Source organism: Dermochelys coriacea, chromosome 5, assembly GCF_009764565.3.
Source record: "Dermochelys coriacea isolate rDerCor1 chromosome 5, rDerCor1.pri.v4, whole genome shotgun sequence".
Classification (NCBI taxonomy): Eukaryota; Metazoa; Chordata; order Testudines; family Dermochelyidae; genus Dermochelys; species Dermochelys coriacea.
In genome coordinates, this window is record NC_050072.1 from 58913110 (window position 1) to 58932468 (window position 19359).

Here is a 19359-nt window from a genome sequence, read left to right on the forward strand (position 1 = left end):
GAAGTCATAAGAAGATAAGGGTGACATCTTTGTTTCTGGCCAATAGCTTGAAAATTAAGTACAGATACCAATCAGAACAACTAAATTATAGTAGCCAATTGGAGTAGAGAAATGTATACATTCACAGTGCATTTATTGAAAAATAACGATATAGAGATTATGTAAATCCTTGTACTCTGTAATAATGGCTGTCAAGCAATCAGTCAGATTCCCCTAAATTAGGGTTATTAATAACAGTATAGTGGTCATGCTGATCAGACACTGAAAACAAATAAACATGCCAGGAACTGAATACATGGGGGTGGAAAATGTACAGTTATGAGTTATTGCCTTTATATTGTTTCTGTCCTATGAATGACTGAATCTATTCCATTTCAGTATTATAATAATTCCAGAGATTTAATGTGAGTTGCCTGAACATCTGTTGAATATATTAATGATATATTGCAACAATGTTTTTCATAGAAATCAAAGATAGAAAAGGCCTGTAAATTTATCTAATCCTTTCTTTTGCTCTTGTTTGATTGTTCTCTACTGTATATTTTCCAGTGCTGTGTCCACTGGTGACTCGTATGTAATTGCATTGAATCATAGCGGATACAGAAATAACTTAAATGGTTAATCTTTGCTAACAGAATTCAACAGTGCATGTCTGCATTAACTTCTGTTGATTTTTTGGTCTTGTGTCTTGGAGACACAGTTGAGAATAATATAATTTTAGATGTCATTGATAGCAATGTTTATAATTTTTCAAAGGCAGTGGTTATAAAAACATAACGTGAATGTTTTTTCTTAGCTCTTCCCTAACTCCTCCTCCTCTTCTTTACAGGTGACAGTTAAGGAGCCTCAGTCACCTGGAGACTCTGCTGCAACTGTGTTGCTGACTGTGGGTCGAAGTCAAGGAGGACGGGGGGCAGTCCGAATGATATGGATTTTGGAGGAGGCAGCTAGATATGATCTCACTCCTCTGAATGGAACTCTCTACTTTAATGAGGTACTCCCAATATTTCAACATCCCATTTGCTTCCCTTACATTTGCTTACGTTTTCTTCTTTCTCATATGTAGTTATATACTTGTACATTACAGACTTGTACGCAGTTGTAGTCTGTTAAAACACAATAAAAAAATATCTAGTAGTTTTAACAACATGCCACATGCTTTCCAAACAGAAAAGAAGGGATGGCCCATTCCCTGGAGGACCTTGGTATAGGGTAAGTCACCCAAGGAACGTGGCATTTTAAAATGTTATAAATTGTCTCTTTTAAAAGAATAAAAATTTCATAGAAATGTAATAATGACCATGGAGAACAGTTATTCCATTGCATTAGCTGACAGTCTAAACAGACATGCAATTTGCCAGGTCTGGGAAGAGATAAAACATAAATTCAGGACGTATCCTTTTTAAAAGAACAGCGATTACCATGTGACCCTCAAACTAGCTAGTGTTAGTTGGCTACGCTGTAGACTTCATGGCAGAAGAGGGTCTTGAGGTAAACTAAAAGTTTAAGTATTGTGAAGCTATTGTTGTTGACATTAATAGATTAATTTCTGTTACAAATTATACACAGTGCTGAGCAGAACATCCATTTAACAGAATGAATTCTGTTTTACTGTCTTCTGGTGCATCGCTACTTTATACTGATTGCACCATGTATTATATTTATCATCCAGATATATTGCCACTGGAAACTTTAAGGAATAATGTCTCTTAGTGGTTTTGAACATATACAACCAACTTTCACTTTCAGGTTTGCCAACTGTTTAATGTTCATGTGAAGAAAGTTTGCTGAGACTGTAGCCAGCACCAGCAGCTGCTGAGAATTCTAACAAACTGGAATAGAGCTCCTTTCTGGGCAGACTGTTATCAAGAAAAACACTTGGGGATATTCCACCAGCCTAGAGTGCTGGTCATGAAACAGAATTTCTCTCCGGTTTCGGTTTTGGAGGCCAAAATCTTGGAATTTTTAGTGAAACCTAAATACTGCAAAATATCATTGTGGAAAAATTGCAGCAAGAACATTTTGGTGTTTCTGATATGAAACATAATCTCTAGCTCCACAGCAGCCCACCTGATGGTCTTTCAGGATTAGGCTGCCCAGAGAGCCAGTCAGCTTGGGGAGCTGAGGAGCAGCCGCCTAGGGGAGACACAGCCTGCCTGTCCATGAGGGGAGGCAGTCTGGGGTGCTGGACAGCAGGTGGGCTGCAGGGGAGACAGAGAACCAGAGATTCTGCAGCGGAGTTGGGGATCCTGGAGAACTAGGCAGGCTTGCAGGAAGCCAGGTGGGGTAGCAAGTCTGCCTGGTTTCCATAGAAAGTTTAATCAGAATCAACATGCTTCTGCAGAACTTGTCAATTCTGTCGAATGTGCCAAGTGCTGTACTCTCTTAACCCACATTGACTTCAGTAGAAATTAAGGCCCTCAGCTCCTTGCATCATCAGGCACTTTGCTTGATCTCACCTGAAAAATATCAGCCTAACTCATTTTCCTTCTCTTTCTGATTCAGACTGAATCCCAGAAGACAGTTGTTTTACGAGCGATACAAGATGGCCTACTAGAGGGGAATGAAATGTATACCATTCAGCTGGTGTCTACTGATAATGCAGAGATATCCCCAATAAATGGTAAGGAAATAATTTGCTATTTCATCATATGAGGCAGCTTCCAATTATAATTCCAGAAGGCCTTTTTATGCTAGATTTTTGTTTTGAAATATTTATTTTGTATGAATGTGTAGAGCTAGCTAATCACATTTTGAAATTCTCAGTTCTCCTTAAATTGTTTTACTAACTAGCTCTTGATTTACTGAACAAAAATCATTAGGGGACATTTTTGAGATCATAGTTTTTCACCCAAATTAATTGTGGGCATATAAAAATTGTGACTATATAAAAAATTAAGTGTTAAAAGTGCCTAAGGAACTGGAAGCTTTTGAAAATCAAAAATTGAAAATGTTAGGAAGTGCAAGGTAAAGGCATACAAGTTCTATAAGCCAAATACTCTCCACAGTGAGCTCCTAATGAAGGCTATAGCTTTCTGTCTATTTAAGGGCAGAATTTTGTCCTAAATTCTGATTTATAATTCACAATTGTGTCAATTTCTAAATGTGTGATGTAGACAACTCATTTTAAATATAGCATTCTCCCCCTGTACTCAGTTACATGTAATGGAATCTTGCAATTTTCTAACTCATCCTGTGCCTTCGGAAAGTCACTTAAGATACTTGGTTGAAATCTTGGCCCCATTCAAGCTAATGGCAAAATTTCCATTGATTTCACTGTGGCTAGCATTTCATGCTTTGGGTTTGATTCTGATCCCAGCTACAATGTTCCCTCTAATTTTTTCCGTCCATATATGGAATGAATTTTGTTATGTGCACCAATATTGAGGTAGTCTGTGGATGTGCGCCACCAGTAGAAACAAAATATTATATAGTATAGTTTAACCCAAACATTTTTTTCATTAATGGTAAGGCAGCAATTTAAACAAGGGCCAAAATCTGTGCTCATCACTTGAGCAGAAAGCCCATGGGAGTTTTGCTTAACTAATGATGGCAGAATTTGGCTCTAGAGGTGAATACTTTAAAAAATCTACAATCAGCAGCATATTTAAACCTGGATTGTCATCTTCAAGTTCAACAAATTTAAAAATTCCCTCGACATGCTGTCTGGAAACATCAAATGTTCAATCTGTCATTTTGAAAACAAAACATCTGGAGCATAATTGTGCAGTAAAGTATTTGTACACAGTATTCTTTTCAAATGAAATCTGCAAACAAAATCTAAATCTTTATGTACGAGCTTCCTAGCTGAGATCTGCTAGCAATGCATGCAATGTGAAAATTAGAATCCTTATTAATCTTCTTTAAAGTGAGTTACACACACACAGAGCATACTTTTGAAAGGAATTACTCCAATCCTAACAGCAATACATACACTGTTAGTGTTATAGTACATTTCTATTCAAAAAGAGAAGATTACCTGATTCTAACATAGCGGATTGTGAAACTACATGGAGTTTATAGAAATGCAGTATTGATTGTCACATTATCTCACTGGGTTGGCTATTTCTACATATTGAACTGTTGGTCAACATTTGCCAACTTATTCAGCACATTAAAGTTCATGGGAGTTTTTGCAACAGGAGCAGGAGTTAGCATACAAATAGACCCAAACAGATTAATACCAAACCCCTTTATTTAGGAAGTTTTGAGCCAAGTTTAAAGATTCAAAGTCAAACAACATACGTACCAACAAAGATCAGTCTTCCCCTGCAAAAATTCATAAGAAACCACTTGCTTTGGACATGCAAGTTGTTTATCTAGACTGTTGAAGATTGTCTACAGGTAGTCCTTAATTAGTTTCCAAGTGGAAACTTGCATCTATACAGCAAAGAGCATCTTCCATTTCTTTTTTTTCTTTTAATTCTTTATCTTTTAAAAAAAACTAAACAAATTACATGATTTTAAAAAGCACAAACTTGTGCCACTAAAATCTACACAGAAAATAACTGCTGTTTTTTTGGAAAGCAACAGTTGATTAATCATTTCTTTTTTAGACTACATTGCTGCCGAACTCCTGATAGAGTGGATTGATAGATTTATAGCAACATTTTTTTTAAAAGTACTTGATGACAACAGGGATGTCTCTCTAAGGAATTGCATGAACTTTAAAAAATAATGAAAGAAAGAAAGAAAGAAAGAAGGTAGAGGGAGTAATGCAGTGTGCAGCGTTGAAGCGCAATTAAAATTGTGCTTTAAAAAATATCATATCTAGCTATTTCAGCGCCCTCCAGACAGCATGTCGAGGGAATTTTTAAATTTGTTGAACTTGAAGGTGACAATCCAGGTTTAAAGAGTGAGAACAGCATCAGTAGCCCAGAATCAGATCCATGCCCTTATGCCCAGAGAAGTCACCCACTCTTTCCCCAGCCTCAATATCCCTGAGCCCAGGTTTCCCAGTTTGGGTTCCCTCCTGTGTGCCAATCACACACCTGCCCGGTGTGTTGCAGCAGACCCAGAAGTTGCTGGTGCTAGTCACTTGGGGTTGTAGCTTCACTAAGCACAGCCTGGGCAGCTCAGCCACTTGTCTCCCGGTCCCTTTATTACCTCCCTGAACTCGTGGCTGCTTTGCAGTCATTTACAAGCCTCTGCTCTCACTGGGTTCCTTCCCAGTGAGGAGCAGAGGGCCCAGGAGAGAAGCACGGCCTGGGGGAGGAGGATGGGGAGGGTGTTGTGCAAAAATCAGACTGCAGAGTACTGTGCTGTGGCCCTGCGAGTCCTGGGGTGGGGTGGGGATGATGTGCCCCCACCACTGCCCCCTCTCCATGAGCTTGGGTGGCTGGGGCTCCCTGCTGCTTGGTTCTCCTCCAGCTGCCTGGCTGCCTCACCCTCCATGCCACGCTGCCCCCTCCGCTGTTCTCCAGCCCCGCCCCCCCCCCGGGTGCTGCCCTCCTGCCATTGCTGAGGATGTATGCACCTGTGCAGCTGTAATAATCAAATGTGCAGCACTTAATGGAGTGCTGCGCGGCCGTGCAGGTGTGCAGCTTAGAGGGAACACTGGTAGTGGAGGTGCACCTGTATAGAACCAGTGTAAGGTGAGATCAGAATCAGGCCACCTGAATCAGCTTTCCCATTTGCAAAATAGAGATAAAACAGCATTTTGCTAGCATGGTGTTTTACATATTAGTTAATAAAGTATTTGTAAAGTGTTTAAAAAGGGCTAAGTATTATGTGCAAGTTATTTTAATTAATATTTCTGTTCTTGCTATAATCTTGTGTACTAACTTGAATGTACTGAAAATGTTATTCATTTATTATCATAAAATCTTTCTTCCTCTCTTCATAGGTCTGGCAACCATCATTATTCTGGGGGATCATGGAGCTTCTGGGGTAGTTGGGATAGCTCCATCTTCCAACCATATTCTCATTGGGGAACCCTCAGGAAAGTATAACGGAATTGCTTTTATTAGGTAGGTGCATCATTGATTTCTCTGCTCATATTTTGAGTACACATTTCCTTTTAGTACAAAAAGGGTGGGGAACACCCTTGCCTGACTTCCGTTGATGCTGCTCATCCACATTTCCCACAGAAGTCTGTGGGAGTTGCTGGTGTTCACCACTTCTAATAATCAGATCAATAGCGATTTATTTTCAAAGGAGTTGCAAAACATATGTCAGTCTGAAATGATATCAACCCCGGCACTCAGGAGGGTCTTTCAGGAATGCATGTAATGAAATGCATTAAAAGGAAGAGTTTTTATGGCAATCAAAGCCCCTGCAAAGTTCTCAGGGACTGGAAGAAATCCACTTCACAATTGTGCCTTAGTTTTTGGCAGTGTCTACAGGTGTATAAAGCAACAGAGTGACCTGGGTTTTGAGTTGAAGCAAAGCATAATGATTTCATTGAATTTTATAACTAAGCACCAGAACGCAGAATGCCAAATTATGACCATTCCAGTGTGGGTGTTCTGGTGGTGGGAAAGGCACAGGTGTCATTGCCCCCTCCTTCTAGAACACTTTTCTGAGGAAAGAATATTTTGCTGCAACCCTCAAAGAGCAAGCTAATGCTTCCTGTAGCATTGGCAGTCCCACCAGAGAGGTTATGTGTGGACAAAACCAGCATCTTACCCTGCCCTGCAGTTTGCCAGGTTGACTGAAGTGGGAGAAGTGCTGTCTCCAGGTTTTTAAAGGAGCAGTAAGTAACTTAACTCTCTGTATCAGAGGGGTAGCCGTGTTAGTCTGGATCTGTAAAAGTGGCAAAGAGTCCTGTGGCACCTTATAGACTAACAGACGTATTGGAGCATAAGCTTTCGTGGGTGAATACCCACTTCGTCGGATGCATCCAAAAAAGTGGGTATTCACCCACGAAAGTTTATGCTCCAATAAGTCTGTTAGTCTATAAAGTGCCAGAGGAGTCTTTGCCGCTTTAACTCTCTGTAGAATCTTTCAGCATCCTGGAAGCTTTAATCCCTTACAAAGGCAAAATTCCTACAGGTTGCTCCCTTTCTTTTTCTCTTCCATTGTGCATCTCAGCTTCCTAAAAGGCACAACTGAACCCAGAGAACTCAATCTTCAGCCCTGGCTCTGCCTGCTTTGTGCTACTGCAAAGCAGGTAAAGAGCTATCATAGAATATCAGAGTTGGAAGGGACCTCAGGAGGTCATCAAGTTCAAACCCTAGCTCAAAGCAGGACCAATCCCCAATTTTTGCCCCAGATCCCTAAATGGCCCTCTCAAGGATTGAACTCACAATCCTGGGTTTAGCAGGCTAAGGCTCAAACCACTGAGCTATCACTCCTCCTTTAGAGAGGCAGCTAATGATCCCCTCCCAACATCAGGGAAGCTGAGTATATGCAATACTGCAAATACTACAATAACTTTACCTACTTGCAGAGATAACATTGTCAGAATTGTAATGGTGACCTGCTATATTAAATTCAAGCTTCAGTGAGGCTGATAATGTTTGGCCGAGTCACAGATTCATAACACCCTACGCAGAGTACCAGCCATCTCTTGCACAGATAAAATAAAACATGTATAGGAAACATATCAATGCGTATGTGTTCTTACTTACAGCCTAGTACGTGGCCCAGGGATTTTTGGGGAGGTCACTATGTACTGGAATATAACTCCCCCTCTACAGAAGGAATTTGCTGAGATATCAGGGACCTTGACAATGCGAGATAGGCAGTCTGCAGCTGTTATACTAATACAGGTGAGAGAGATCTACAGCATTGGTTATTCCAGTACTCTTTTTGTTAGCAGTTAATGGTAGAACTCAGCTTTATTTGTTTGTTTTCTGTAGGCTATAGATGATAACCTTCCTGAAGAGAAGAGTTACTACCAGTTTCATCTATCTAGAATCAGTGATGGAGGAGTCATAAATGAGTCTACTAGCATAGCAAATATCACCATGGTTGCTAGTGATTTCCCCTATGGGCAATTTGCATTTTCACAGGAAACTCTTCAGACAACAGAAGAAGAAAAATTGGTATTGAGTTAAAAGATTAAAATACTTAAAAATGGAAGAATTAATATGAAATGTGAATTTTAATGCTTTTGGTAACTGTAGTTATCTATGAACAATGGATTGCAATTTTCTAAAAATAAATAGCTGAGACTTTATTTCTGCATGTGTGGAATACAGTGTAATGTGTGATTCTGTGTGGTGGGCTTAGAGAGATTTTTGAAGTGGCTAGCCTCTTCTGAGTTGTGTGATTAATTCAATTTCTGTATTTAATCTATATTTAATTTATTAAATGATTTTATTTAGTACAACTAATTCATGTGATGTCTGTAGAATAGTGTTATTAGAAGCATATATAACACAAAATAAAGGCAAAAAGTTAAAACTAAGCTTTTTGTCTCCCTCAGGTTAACATCACTATTGTCCGTTCCAGTGGGTATTATGGTCGAGTGCAACTCTGCTATTGGACATTAAATGGCACTGCAGAGGAGAGCATGGATTTCACTTCCTCATCAGGGGAGCTTATGTTTGAGCCAGATGAGATTACTCAAAGGATTTCAGTTGAAATCCATGATGATGACCTTCCTGAAGGTCCTGAAGAATTTTCAGTAACAATTACCAAAGTAGAGCTCCAGGGAAGGTAAAGATATATTTCACTGCAGAGGAAAAGATTAGTTACAGGCCCAAAAGTGAACTATGTATATAGAATCTTACCTCACTGCAGTAAAGTCCCTGATTCTTACTCTGATTTAGTAGCTTATTTTCTAACAGTGTAACAATAGAGATTTGGATCAAATATAAATAGGGACTCCCTCATTTTTCCAACATTTATTACATTAATAAATTACTGATTAATGATTAAAGTGAGGACTCAGTAGGTATCACAGAAATTTAATAGCTATTTATTTTTGGATATTCCAGAGAGGTGCAGAAGAAAATGGTGTAGAGATTTACATAGGAAGGAAAATGGAATATCCTGTTCGAAGGTGAAATGTGCTTATTCAGTTGGGGTTAAGTTTATAGAATGGGTGATAAATGCTGCAGATCTCTGAAGAGGCAAGAAATAATTTAATCTAATATTGAAAGGGAGAAAATAGTTTGTAAACTACAAAATTGTAACTTTTGTTACAATACTTGGGGAAGTATGAACATCTCTAATATAATATGAGGATATTTTTGAGGAAATGGCAAAAAAGAGATATCTTTTCAATCTTAGCAGAAATAGTCCATCATTTCTTTACTGTTGATTGAAAAAGTATAAATAAATTAGATACAATCCTGCCTAGAACTAAGAACCAAAGATTGTTTCATCCCAATCTAGAAATCTACTTTCAGTATGTTATATTACTATATAGGAACCTCAGACTAAAGTTTATAAAATTAACTATTTTATAATTATAAGCTTTTTACAACAAAACAATATACTCAAAGATTTGGACCGTCAACACTCCTCTCCCAGCTGACAAAATGATACAATGGTGAAGTCCAAGACTAAAGTAAATACAACCCACACCTCCATCAAACTTCTTTAAGTGTCCTTTTGCTACTTGGGTCCTTCCTTATCTTTTGAAAGCACCCCAATCTCTAATGGACTAATGGGATGTCTTGTTGTTGAATGACTGATTGCATTAAAATTCCCATGAGCCATCATGACTGTCTGAAAACTTGGTCTATTTCCTGTAAATAAGTAAAATGTAGTATATTTGGTATAGTGCCCTAAGTATGACCCTGGGAAGGAGCAAGTTTAATTTTTGAATAGTTTTCATAATTTCTTTAGCTCTGAGTTTCCAAGGCTTAGTCCTCAGAGCCTTTCTTCTAGTTGGGGAAAAGTTTGCTGATGGAAACGTAAAATATTTGCCTGTGAAGAATGCTTTCTCTATGGGCAAATCCCACAAATTCATCACTCCTTGAAAATCCTGCAGTAACTGATATTTTTCCATACAGCTTTACCCCTCCAACCTCTGATATAAATTTGGCCTCTGTCACTCAGTGCATACTTGCCAACTGTACTGAATTTCTTGGCATAGAACTAAATTTTGTCTTGTCAATACTCTGTAACTTTGGCATTGTACAATTTTCATCATATTCTTCTGCAGGAAATTTGCTGATCATATCTACTACTGGTGTCCATACAGGCATGCTAATCTTAGGCCCTGGTCCCAAAAGAGATCCACAAGTGCAGATCATTATTACAAAATATCTCACAGAAGCTATGCACCAACAATGGGAGACAGCACAAGCAACAGTCCACACTTGAGCCTTTGTAGATTCAGAGCTTTAGGGTTTATCTCTTGGGGTATAATCTCATTAATAGATAGTTTTGTCACTGTCTGTTCTCACAGAACAATCAGGTTACTGTTTCTGTACTTCCCAAGGGTTTGTGAAGTTGGTTGCAAATAAAATTGGAAAGACATGACAATGGAGAGACTTTCATTTTCAGGGAATTAAAAAACAACCCTGTCCTGCACTTGTTCTGCTTTCGAAAGGTGTGACTGCGAGGGTTGTGACAATAACTGTAAAAGAACCAAAGTACTTGTGGAGTCTACAAAGTGCCATACAGGCATCATGAGCCCATTTCTTTTTATAAAAGCTAACAAATCTTTATTTTCTTCTCATGCTCTTGCAAGTGGATTTGATTTTGCTGTTAGAGAAAATGGACTGCAAGTGGACCAGCCCCCTGGGATAGGAAACATCTCCACAGTTCACATCATTATAACGAAAAATGACAATGCAGAGGGCATCATTGAGTTTGATCCATTGTATATCACTCTGCAAGGTAGGTTAATGTTTAAATTTATGCTGCAATTTAAGGGATAGGCTTGCGGCTATAGCACAAGATTGGCAGTCAAGGCTTCTGGGCTCTGTTCTTGGCTTTGCCACAAGCTTCATGTATGTTCTTGGGTAAGTGATTGAACTTCATTCCCCGCTTTCAGCCTTTGTAAACGAGGATGAATACAGTTTTGCAAAAGACTGTTTGCTCACCTGCCTGGGGGAAGTGGTTTTTTTTAAGGAGGAAGGAAATAGTATTATATTTTTCATTATCAGTCATCATAGAAAAGGAAAGGCAAGTAGATTTTGTGCCTGGGCTGGCATATTTTGCAATCTGGAATGATACCTACTTAAAACAGGTGTTTTGAGGCTTATTTCAATGGCAATTATAAAACATTTGAGATCCTGAGATGGGAAGTATTATAGAAGAGCAAAGTATTACCATTATGATTATTATTTATCTTCTCATGTATTACAGTCAAATGTTTGTATTTCGTTATGGTGTACTTATGTATGACATACTTAGGTAAATGAATCCTAGCTATAGCTCCAGAGAAATAAATAGAGGATCACCAGGGATGAATCTGGCCTTTGATATCTTCAGTAATAAGTAAAATCTCTGAAAATATCCATATCTTTGCTGCCACCACTACATTGGATTACTGAAATATGAAGCTCTACTTAAGACTGCTCTTGGAAATCCCTGCAAGCTTCAGCTAGTGTGAAATGTGGTAGCCTCCCTACTTAGTTGAGCAAGTAGTCTAAAGTATATTACAGCTGAGTTTTGTGCATTGCACTGGCTAGCTGTCTGCTTATTGGTCCAGTTCAGTTCAAGATGTTATTAACTGGTAAAGCCTTATATTGTTTAAGATGTATTTTAAGACTACCTTGATTCTTATTCATTCACCGTATTAATTGGGCATGCATTTGCTTCTACATATTCTCTGAAGATCATGAATAGTTGCTATAATTATCATACTGCACATTACAAAGTAATCTACAAATCCTCTATTGAGGGAACTGTAAACTGACAAATCATAATGAGTGTAGCAATGAATTCTTTGTTTCAGAGTAGCAGCCGTGTTAGTCTGTATTCGCAAAAAGAAAAGGAGTACTTGTGGCACCTTAGAGACTAACAAATTTATTAGAGCATAAGCTTTCGTGAGCTACAGCTCACTTCATCGGATGCATTTGGTGGAAAAAACAGAGGAGAGATTTATATACACACACACAGAGAACATGAAACAATGGGTTTATCATACACACTGTAAGGAGAGTGATCACTTAAGATAAGCCATCACCAACAGCAGGGGGGGGAAGGAGGAAAGCCTTTCATGGTGACAAGCAGGTAGGCTAATTCCAGCAGTTAACAAGAATATCAGAGGAACAGTGGGGGGTGGGGTGGGGGGGAGAAATACCATGAGGAAATAGTTTTACTTTGTGTAATGACTCATCCATTCCCAGTCTCTATTCAAGCCTAAGTTAATTGTATCCAGTTTGCAAATTAATTCCAATTCAGCAGTCTCTCGTTGGAGTCTGTTTTTGAAGCTTTTTTGTTGAAGTATAGCCACTCTTAGGTCTGTGATCGAGTGACCAGAGAGATTGAAGTGTTCTCCAACTGGTTTTTGAATGTTATAATTCTTGACGTCTGATTTGTGTCCATTCATTCTTTTACGTAGAGACTGTCCAGTTTGGCCAATGTACATGGCAGAGGGGCATTGCTGGCACATGATGGCATATATCACATTGGTAGATGCGCAGGTGAACGAGCCTCTGATAGTGTGTCTGATGTGATTAGGCCCTATGATGGTATCCCCTGAATAGATATGTGGACAGAGTTGGCAACGGGCTTTGTTGCAAGGATAGGTTCCTGGGTTAGTGGTTCTGTTGTGTGGTGTGTGGTTGCTGGTGAGTATTTGCTTCAGATTGGGGGGCTGTCTGTAAGCAAGGACTGGTCTGTCTCCCAAGATCTGAGAGAGCGATGGCTCGTCCTTCAGGATAGGTTGTAGATCCTTGATGATGCGTTGGAGAGGTTTTAGTTGGGGGCTGAAGGTGATGGCTAGTGGCGTTCTGTTGTTTTCTTTGTTGGGCCTGTCCTGTAGTAGGTGACTTCTGGGTACTCTTCTGGCTCTGTCAATCTGTTTCTTCACTTCAGCAGGTGGGTATTGTAGTTGTAGGAATGCATGATAGAGATCTTGTAGGTGTTTGTCTCTGTCTGAGGGGTTGGAGCAAATGCGGTTATATCGTAGCGCTTGGCTGTAGACAATGGATCGAGTGGTATGATCTGGATGAAAGCTAGAGGCATGTAGGTAGGAATAGCGGTCAGTAGGTTTCCGATATAGGGTGGTGTTTATGTGAATGAATATGAATTCTTTGTTATTGATTCAGTTATTAAAGTTTAAAATAATGTGCATGTATTTTGATCAGTATCAAAACTTGAGAGGGGAAAAAAAGAGAAACTAGAAACATAACACACTTGGATGTTGTTCAAAACTTCTCTGTCTATCTGATTAAAGAAAGTGCACATAATTCTGTTATGGGAAACAAGTGATAATCCATTTATGTATATTATAATGTTGTTAGTCACTCTGTGGCCAATTTTTAGAAGCAGCTGGCTCAATTGCCCGAGCAATTCATTCCCTTGTGAGTACAATGGGCACATAAGTGTATAATCACCTATTTTGGGTGTCTAAATGGTCGTTTACATGTACAGTTTATGAAGCTACTCTGAAAAATGTGCTCTTATTGTACGGTAGTTCATTTTGAATTACTCTTGCAGTGGAAGAGGATGTTGGAATGATCATGATTCCTGTAGTGAGAAAGCGTGGAACTTATGGCTATGTGACAGCTGATTTTCTCTCTCAAAGTATTTCTGCGCTTCCTAACGGCATTGACTACAATGTCAATAATAACTCAGTCATCTTTCATCATGGCCAGAACCGGAGTTTTATCAGTGTCTCTGTTACAGATGATGATGAAAGGTAATGGTATTGGATCTTTGTTTAGTTATTCATGTGTTACCCTATAATTGTTTAGAAATCCAGTTTTAGCCCATTGCATGCTACATACTTATACTTTGATTTAAAGAGAACAAACCAATGAGTGTGCAGGAAGTTAGGAGAGCTCTTGGCTGCTGCTACCAAGTCACTGCATTACCTTTATTTCATATCTCAGGTTTATGCAAAGAAAAGGAATAATCAACAATACATTCATTGCTTCATGTACATTTAAAATAGTGCATATATGCAACCAACAAGGCAATTTACTAGATTTTCAGCTTTTATTTTTACTCCATGTTTTTTAGTGTTTTAAAGACTCTGACCTCTTTGATCCAGGGAGTTTGCAGAGCAGTTTGAAATCCAGCTGACAGGAGCCACCGGAGGAGCAGTCCTTGGGCTCCACCTAGTGAGTCAAATCACTATTGCTAAGAGTGACTCCCCTAATGGACTTGTCCGATTCCTCAACCAAAGCCGAATTATTGTTCCAAACCCCAGTTCATCGCTGACACTGTCCTTGGTGCTGGAAAGAACTGGAGGATTGATAGGAGAAACTCAGGTAGGCCTTGCCTTTCAAAGCATTTTGTGTAGTTTCAATAAAAATAAGATATAATTTCACTCTATAAAATCATGTTGAGAGAAGGAAGGTATGTAATTTATTAAATTCATAGGTTGAAAATATATTAGCAATAATGTATTACTACTTCGCATTTCCATAGGACTTTACATTTGAGGCTCTCAAAGCACTTTATGCACATAGATGAATTTAGACCCCACTAAAACTACTGTAAAGTAGATGTTATCTCTTTATTTACCCTCTGCTTGAAGACCAGAAAATTGAGATGTCAAGAAATTAAGTGACTTGTCCCAAGTCACACAAGAAATGTGTTAAAGAGCTGAGAATAAAACTTAGAAGAGAATCTAGAATCCAAACTTACAGCCACCTGCCGAGGACTGCCTACATGCTGCACAGTACCCAGAGCCCCCTTCAACATTCAGCACTACAAGCACTTCCCCTCCTGCCTCCATTCATCAGGGCTTGTGAAGGGAGGCAGCATTGTTTCACTTACATCAGTCCTGCTACTCCTGTTCAGAGAATTCTCTCCAACCCCTTGCAGCTGCAGTGGCATGTAAGTGGCTCCATGTCTTCCCAGTCCTATGCCTTAACTTCAAGACTGTTTTTCCTTGCCATTTATCGAGAGGCAGAATAACGGTTTAATGTTGGCTTCTCTCTGGAACTATAAATAGCAAGTGTGTCTGATTCTTCTCTCATACCAGTTTCACACTGGTGTAATTCCATTTTGTTCAGTTACATTCATTTACATTGGTTTAACAGAATGATCAAGCCCTGTCTACTTCAGCATGTATGTTTACAACAATTACTTACTCTAATGGTGAATGTACGTCCTCTTCTCCTAAATATTTCGCATCCCATCATTTAAACATTACCTTAATAAAACTCTTAAAGTAATGTGCATTGGTTTAATTACAGCAAATGATCTGATATGGTTTTAACTTAAACACATCAGTTTTTTCCATGCTGCCTATTACACAAGGAATGCTTTCCAATGACTAGTCTGTTAAGCCACTGCCCTCTCTTCCTTCAAATCCCGCCTCATTACCCAATTGCGCCATGATGTTTGCTGGGGATGACCTATTTTATTTACTTACTTATACTTACATAATTAAAACCAGAGGTGAAAGTAAGCCGGTAAGGTCTGGTACGGCGTACCAGCAACAGCCAGTATGCCATGCCTGACCAGATTAGCTTCCCTGGTGGTGATTTAAAAGGCCTGTGCTCCTGCCACTGCGGGGAGCCCCGGGCCCTTTAAATCACCTCCGGAGCTCCGGCAGCGGGGCTTGGGCGGTGCTTTAAAGAGCCCGGGGCTCCCCTGACACTGTGGGAAGCCCTGGACCCTTTAAAGCATCACCAGAGCTCTGGCAGTGGGGCTCGGGCGGGGGATCCCCGCAGTGGCTGGAGCCCGGGGCTCTGGCAGCCGGGCTCCAGCAGGGATTTAAAATACCCAAAGCTCTGCGGAGGCTAGAGCCTTAGGCCCTTTAATTCACCCCTGAGCCTCTGCAGCCCTGGGGCCTTTAAATTGCCTCTTCTGGTTGAGGCCATGCCACCACTCAGGACTCTGGCATACTGGTAAGTCCTTTAAGTCAGTGGTTTTCAAAGCTGGTCTGCTGCTTGTTCAGGGAAAGCCCCTGGCAGGCCGGACTGGTTTGTTTACCTGTCACATCCGCAGGTTCGGCCGATCGCGGCTCCCACTGGCCATGGTTTGCCGCTCCAGGCCAATGTGGGAAGTGGCGCGGGCTAAGGGACGTGCTGGCTGCCCTTCCCGCAGCCCCCATTGGCCTGGATCGGCGAACCGCGGCCAGTGGAAGCCGCGATCGGCCGAACCTGCGGACACGTTGCCCTTCCCGCAGCCCCCATTGGCCTGGAGTGGCAAACTGTGGCCATTGGGAGCCGCGATCGGCCGAACCTGTGGATGTGGCAGGTAAATAAACCGTTCTGGCCCGCCAGGGGCTTTCCCTGAACAAGCGGTGGACCGGCTTTGAGAACCACTGCTTTAAGTTACTTTCACTCCTGATTAAAACCCAGACAAATGTTCCCCACACAAAAAAACCACAAAACTCTACTTCTAACTGATTTGGAGCTATCAAGCAGTATAGCTATATGATAACTGAATAATATTACTCTTGTCCTCCCATTTCTTTCCCTCCTAATTTTTATTACATTCTTTTCCTATGTCTTGCATTAAATTAGCCCCCAAATCCTGTGAAGATACAGGTGCTTTATTATTTGCAATATAAAATTAAGGACGTACATGAGTCTTTGCAGGATTTTGAGGACTTTGAGTATAAGCTCTTTGGGGCAAAGACTTTATCTGGTGTATTTAGTACAAGGTGTGGCAGGACAGAGTTCTAATCTTGATTAGAGCTTTTGGGTTCTATTGTAATAAAAGTTAATAACATACATAATTTTTTTCCTGTGTGTGCTCATTAAAATAAAGTTTTGATTCTTTCCTGTTTATTAACATCCATAATTTTGAAGTTTTGTTTTTAAAGTAATAGTCAGAATAACCCTTCATTGTTTCTCTTCTTTCTGTGTCTAGGTTAATTTTTAGAAAATATTATGATTAGAGAGAAGAGTCCAATGTTACAGTTATGTTGTGTGCCATCCATTCTCTTAACAGTATAGTATGACTGTATAATCACATACCAGATATACAGATTCTTAGGATAGTATAATTGGGTTACACTGTTACTTTTTCCCTTTGTTGTGATTATTATATTGTGTTATTATGTTGTGTTATTATATTGACTCGACTCTACATTTGAAACTAATATTTTCCACAGATTAATTGGGACATTTTAGGACCCAATTCAGAAGAGGCATTATCCCCCCTGAGCAGTGACATTGGTGACCCTGTTAATGGATCATTCTATTTTAGAGAAGGAGAAGGAGGTCTGAGAACTATTAGTCTGAAAATCTACCCTCATGGAGAAGTTGAAGTTCAGGAGATCTTCATTATTAGGCTGAGCCTTGTGAAAGGTGAAACAGAAATAGACCCCAAGGCTACCAACATTACCCTAATAGTAAGTTGTTACTTTTTTCCCTTGAGGATTGATTCTGAAGAGTTTTTGAATTTAATCCAACAGATTGCCTAGTTTATCATTCCACTCCCTTGTCTCATGTCTTACCCAGCAACAGTATTATAGAAGCAAGGAGGTAAAGGATCCATGAATCAAGGCTATTATCTCAGCACCAACCTGGCCCTATTCCCTTCCGGTTGTCTTAGCTTTCTGAACTGAAAGTATGGAGTCGAACCTCATGCCCAAATTCTTAGTTTGCATTCTGTGTTTTCTCTATCCTCTTCTTTTCTCTTTCAGCTTCTGTATGTAAAAGGAAAGCAAGAAGAAATCCAGCTACAGAAGAATAAAAAGTATGGGTAATGGGGGGGGAGAAGAAAGGAGAGGCATGGTAGCAAGGAAAAATCCTTGCTGCAGAGACTTCACAGCTTAAAGCGATTCTGGCAGGAGAGGGGAGGATCCTATGAACAGCCAGCAGGAAAATACATTCTTCTCACATAACAACCTTCTCAGAGCTGTGCATTGAGGTTTTGCACAGAATTATGCCCCCCCCCTCCCCTGGGACCAAGTTTTTTTCCTCAGCCTCTGTTCCATCACCCTGTAGTGCTTCCTGTTTTTTTTTTGGCTGGTGAATCCTGCCTGACAGAAATCTCATCCTCTGAGAAAGGCCATCAGACAGTCTGTGGGGGGAGAGAGTAGTGAGCATGACAAACTGCATATGTGACATCAAAAAGTGAAAAGTCAAAACAAAGGAGTTTCAGATCCTAGGGTAGGTACTACCATATACTACGACTGCCTCCCATTCCACCACCTTGCACATGTCTCTCTGCATATCTTAGTCCAAGTTTTACCTCTTGAATGAAATGATATCGGGGAAAGTCCAAAGGACTGGAATTGACTTCAACTCCTTATGGGAGGAGATTCTATCTGTGGCAAAAGTAGAGCCTACATTTGGAGCAAGGCTTCAATCTCTAAATGTCTCTCAAAAACGTTGTCCTGCTTCCCACTTTGGTACTTTGGTCCCATCAACCAAGTCAGGATAGACTTTGGTAGGTTCTTGGTCCCTGTTTCCTACTCCAGGTTTACTATGGAAAGCCAAAAATCCCCAGAGGTGTTCTGGATTTTAGGTAAGAATTCCTAAATATATGCTGACCAACAGGACAGACATCTTTATTATTGGATCTCTAAGTAGTTCAGGGAAGCTGTCTGGGAATTAGAAGATTAATTTGCAAGTTAATCCACAGTGAATTCCTTTTGCAACTTTGCCTTGGAATGTGGACAGATGAATAAGGATGACACGGTTTTCTCTACCTCCAGAAGACCTCTGGCTGTTGTCAGTTGTTGTTGTCAGTTTTACAGTAACTCATGGCACCTGACTGGTGGGTAGAAAAATTTACTCCTCTCCTTCTGTTTCCCATGGCACAACATTCAACAGGAGCCTATAGATAATTACTTTCTTAATATAGTCCTACCCTCATCTTTATGGGATTGTGTGGAACGTCTACCTAAGGAACATGCACATCCTCTCTATGTGTGCTTCCCAACCCCTTCTCACACAAAGTTAAAGATCTATGCCTTCTTCATCCCTGCTCATACTGAGTTAAAGATCTATGCCTGCTGACTGTTTTTCTTCTTATTAGCCATTATTTTTCAAAAAAGTCAGTTTTTGAATATCTCCAAGCTTATTCTGGAGACTCGTATCACTGAATGTATTGTTTTAGTTAGTTTGCTGTGTCCTGATCTCTCCATTGCCTGAGAGGAAGCTTCTCTCCCTAGGTGACAAGCAAGCTCTGAAGTTTTACCTGTCTTGTACTTCCAGTTTCAGAAGAATTAAGTCTTTTTTTAAAGGTTGCTACAAAGGACAGAATGCCACTGAGACCACAGTGGCTCAGTCAATCAGATATTGTAGTCCATAAGCATATGATCAGGACATACTGTCTGAAGTATGGCAACTTCAGAAGCTCAGAACTCAGAAGCATTTAACTCTGGAATTTGTTAGGTCATCTCCTCACACTGTCATCTTGCATTATTAA

The 19359-nt window shown here is 40.0% G+C and overlaps 1 protein-coding gene across 1 annotated transcript in view; it reads left to right on the forward strand.

The window, feature by feature from the left end:
• LOC119856288 (adhesion G-protein coupled receptor V1) overlaps nt 1-19359 on the forward strand; it is a 336541-nt gene that overhangs the window by 71837 nt on the left and 245345 nt on the right. The window contains exons 37-46 of the mRNA XM_043514160.1: nt 830-994; nt 2506-2623; nt 5846-5969; nt 7574-7712; nt 7803-7988; nt 8372-8604; nt 10592-10740; nt 13513-13714; nt 14069-14288; nt 17093-17332. Of these exons, the coding sequence (XP_043370095.1) occupies nt 830-994; nt 2506-2623; nt 5846-5969; nt 7574-7712; nt 7803-7988; nt 8372-8604; nt 10592-10740; nt 13513-13714; nt 14069-14288; nt 17093-17332 (1776 nt within the window). The remainder of the gene's footprint in view (nt 1-829; nt 995-2505; nt 2624-5845; nt 5970-7573; nt 7713-7802; nt 7989-8371; nt 8605-10591; nt 10741-13512; nt 13715-14068; nt 14289-17092; nt 17333-19359) is intronic.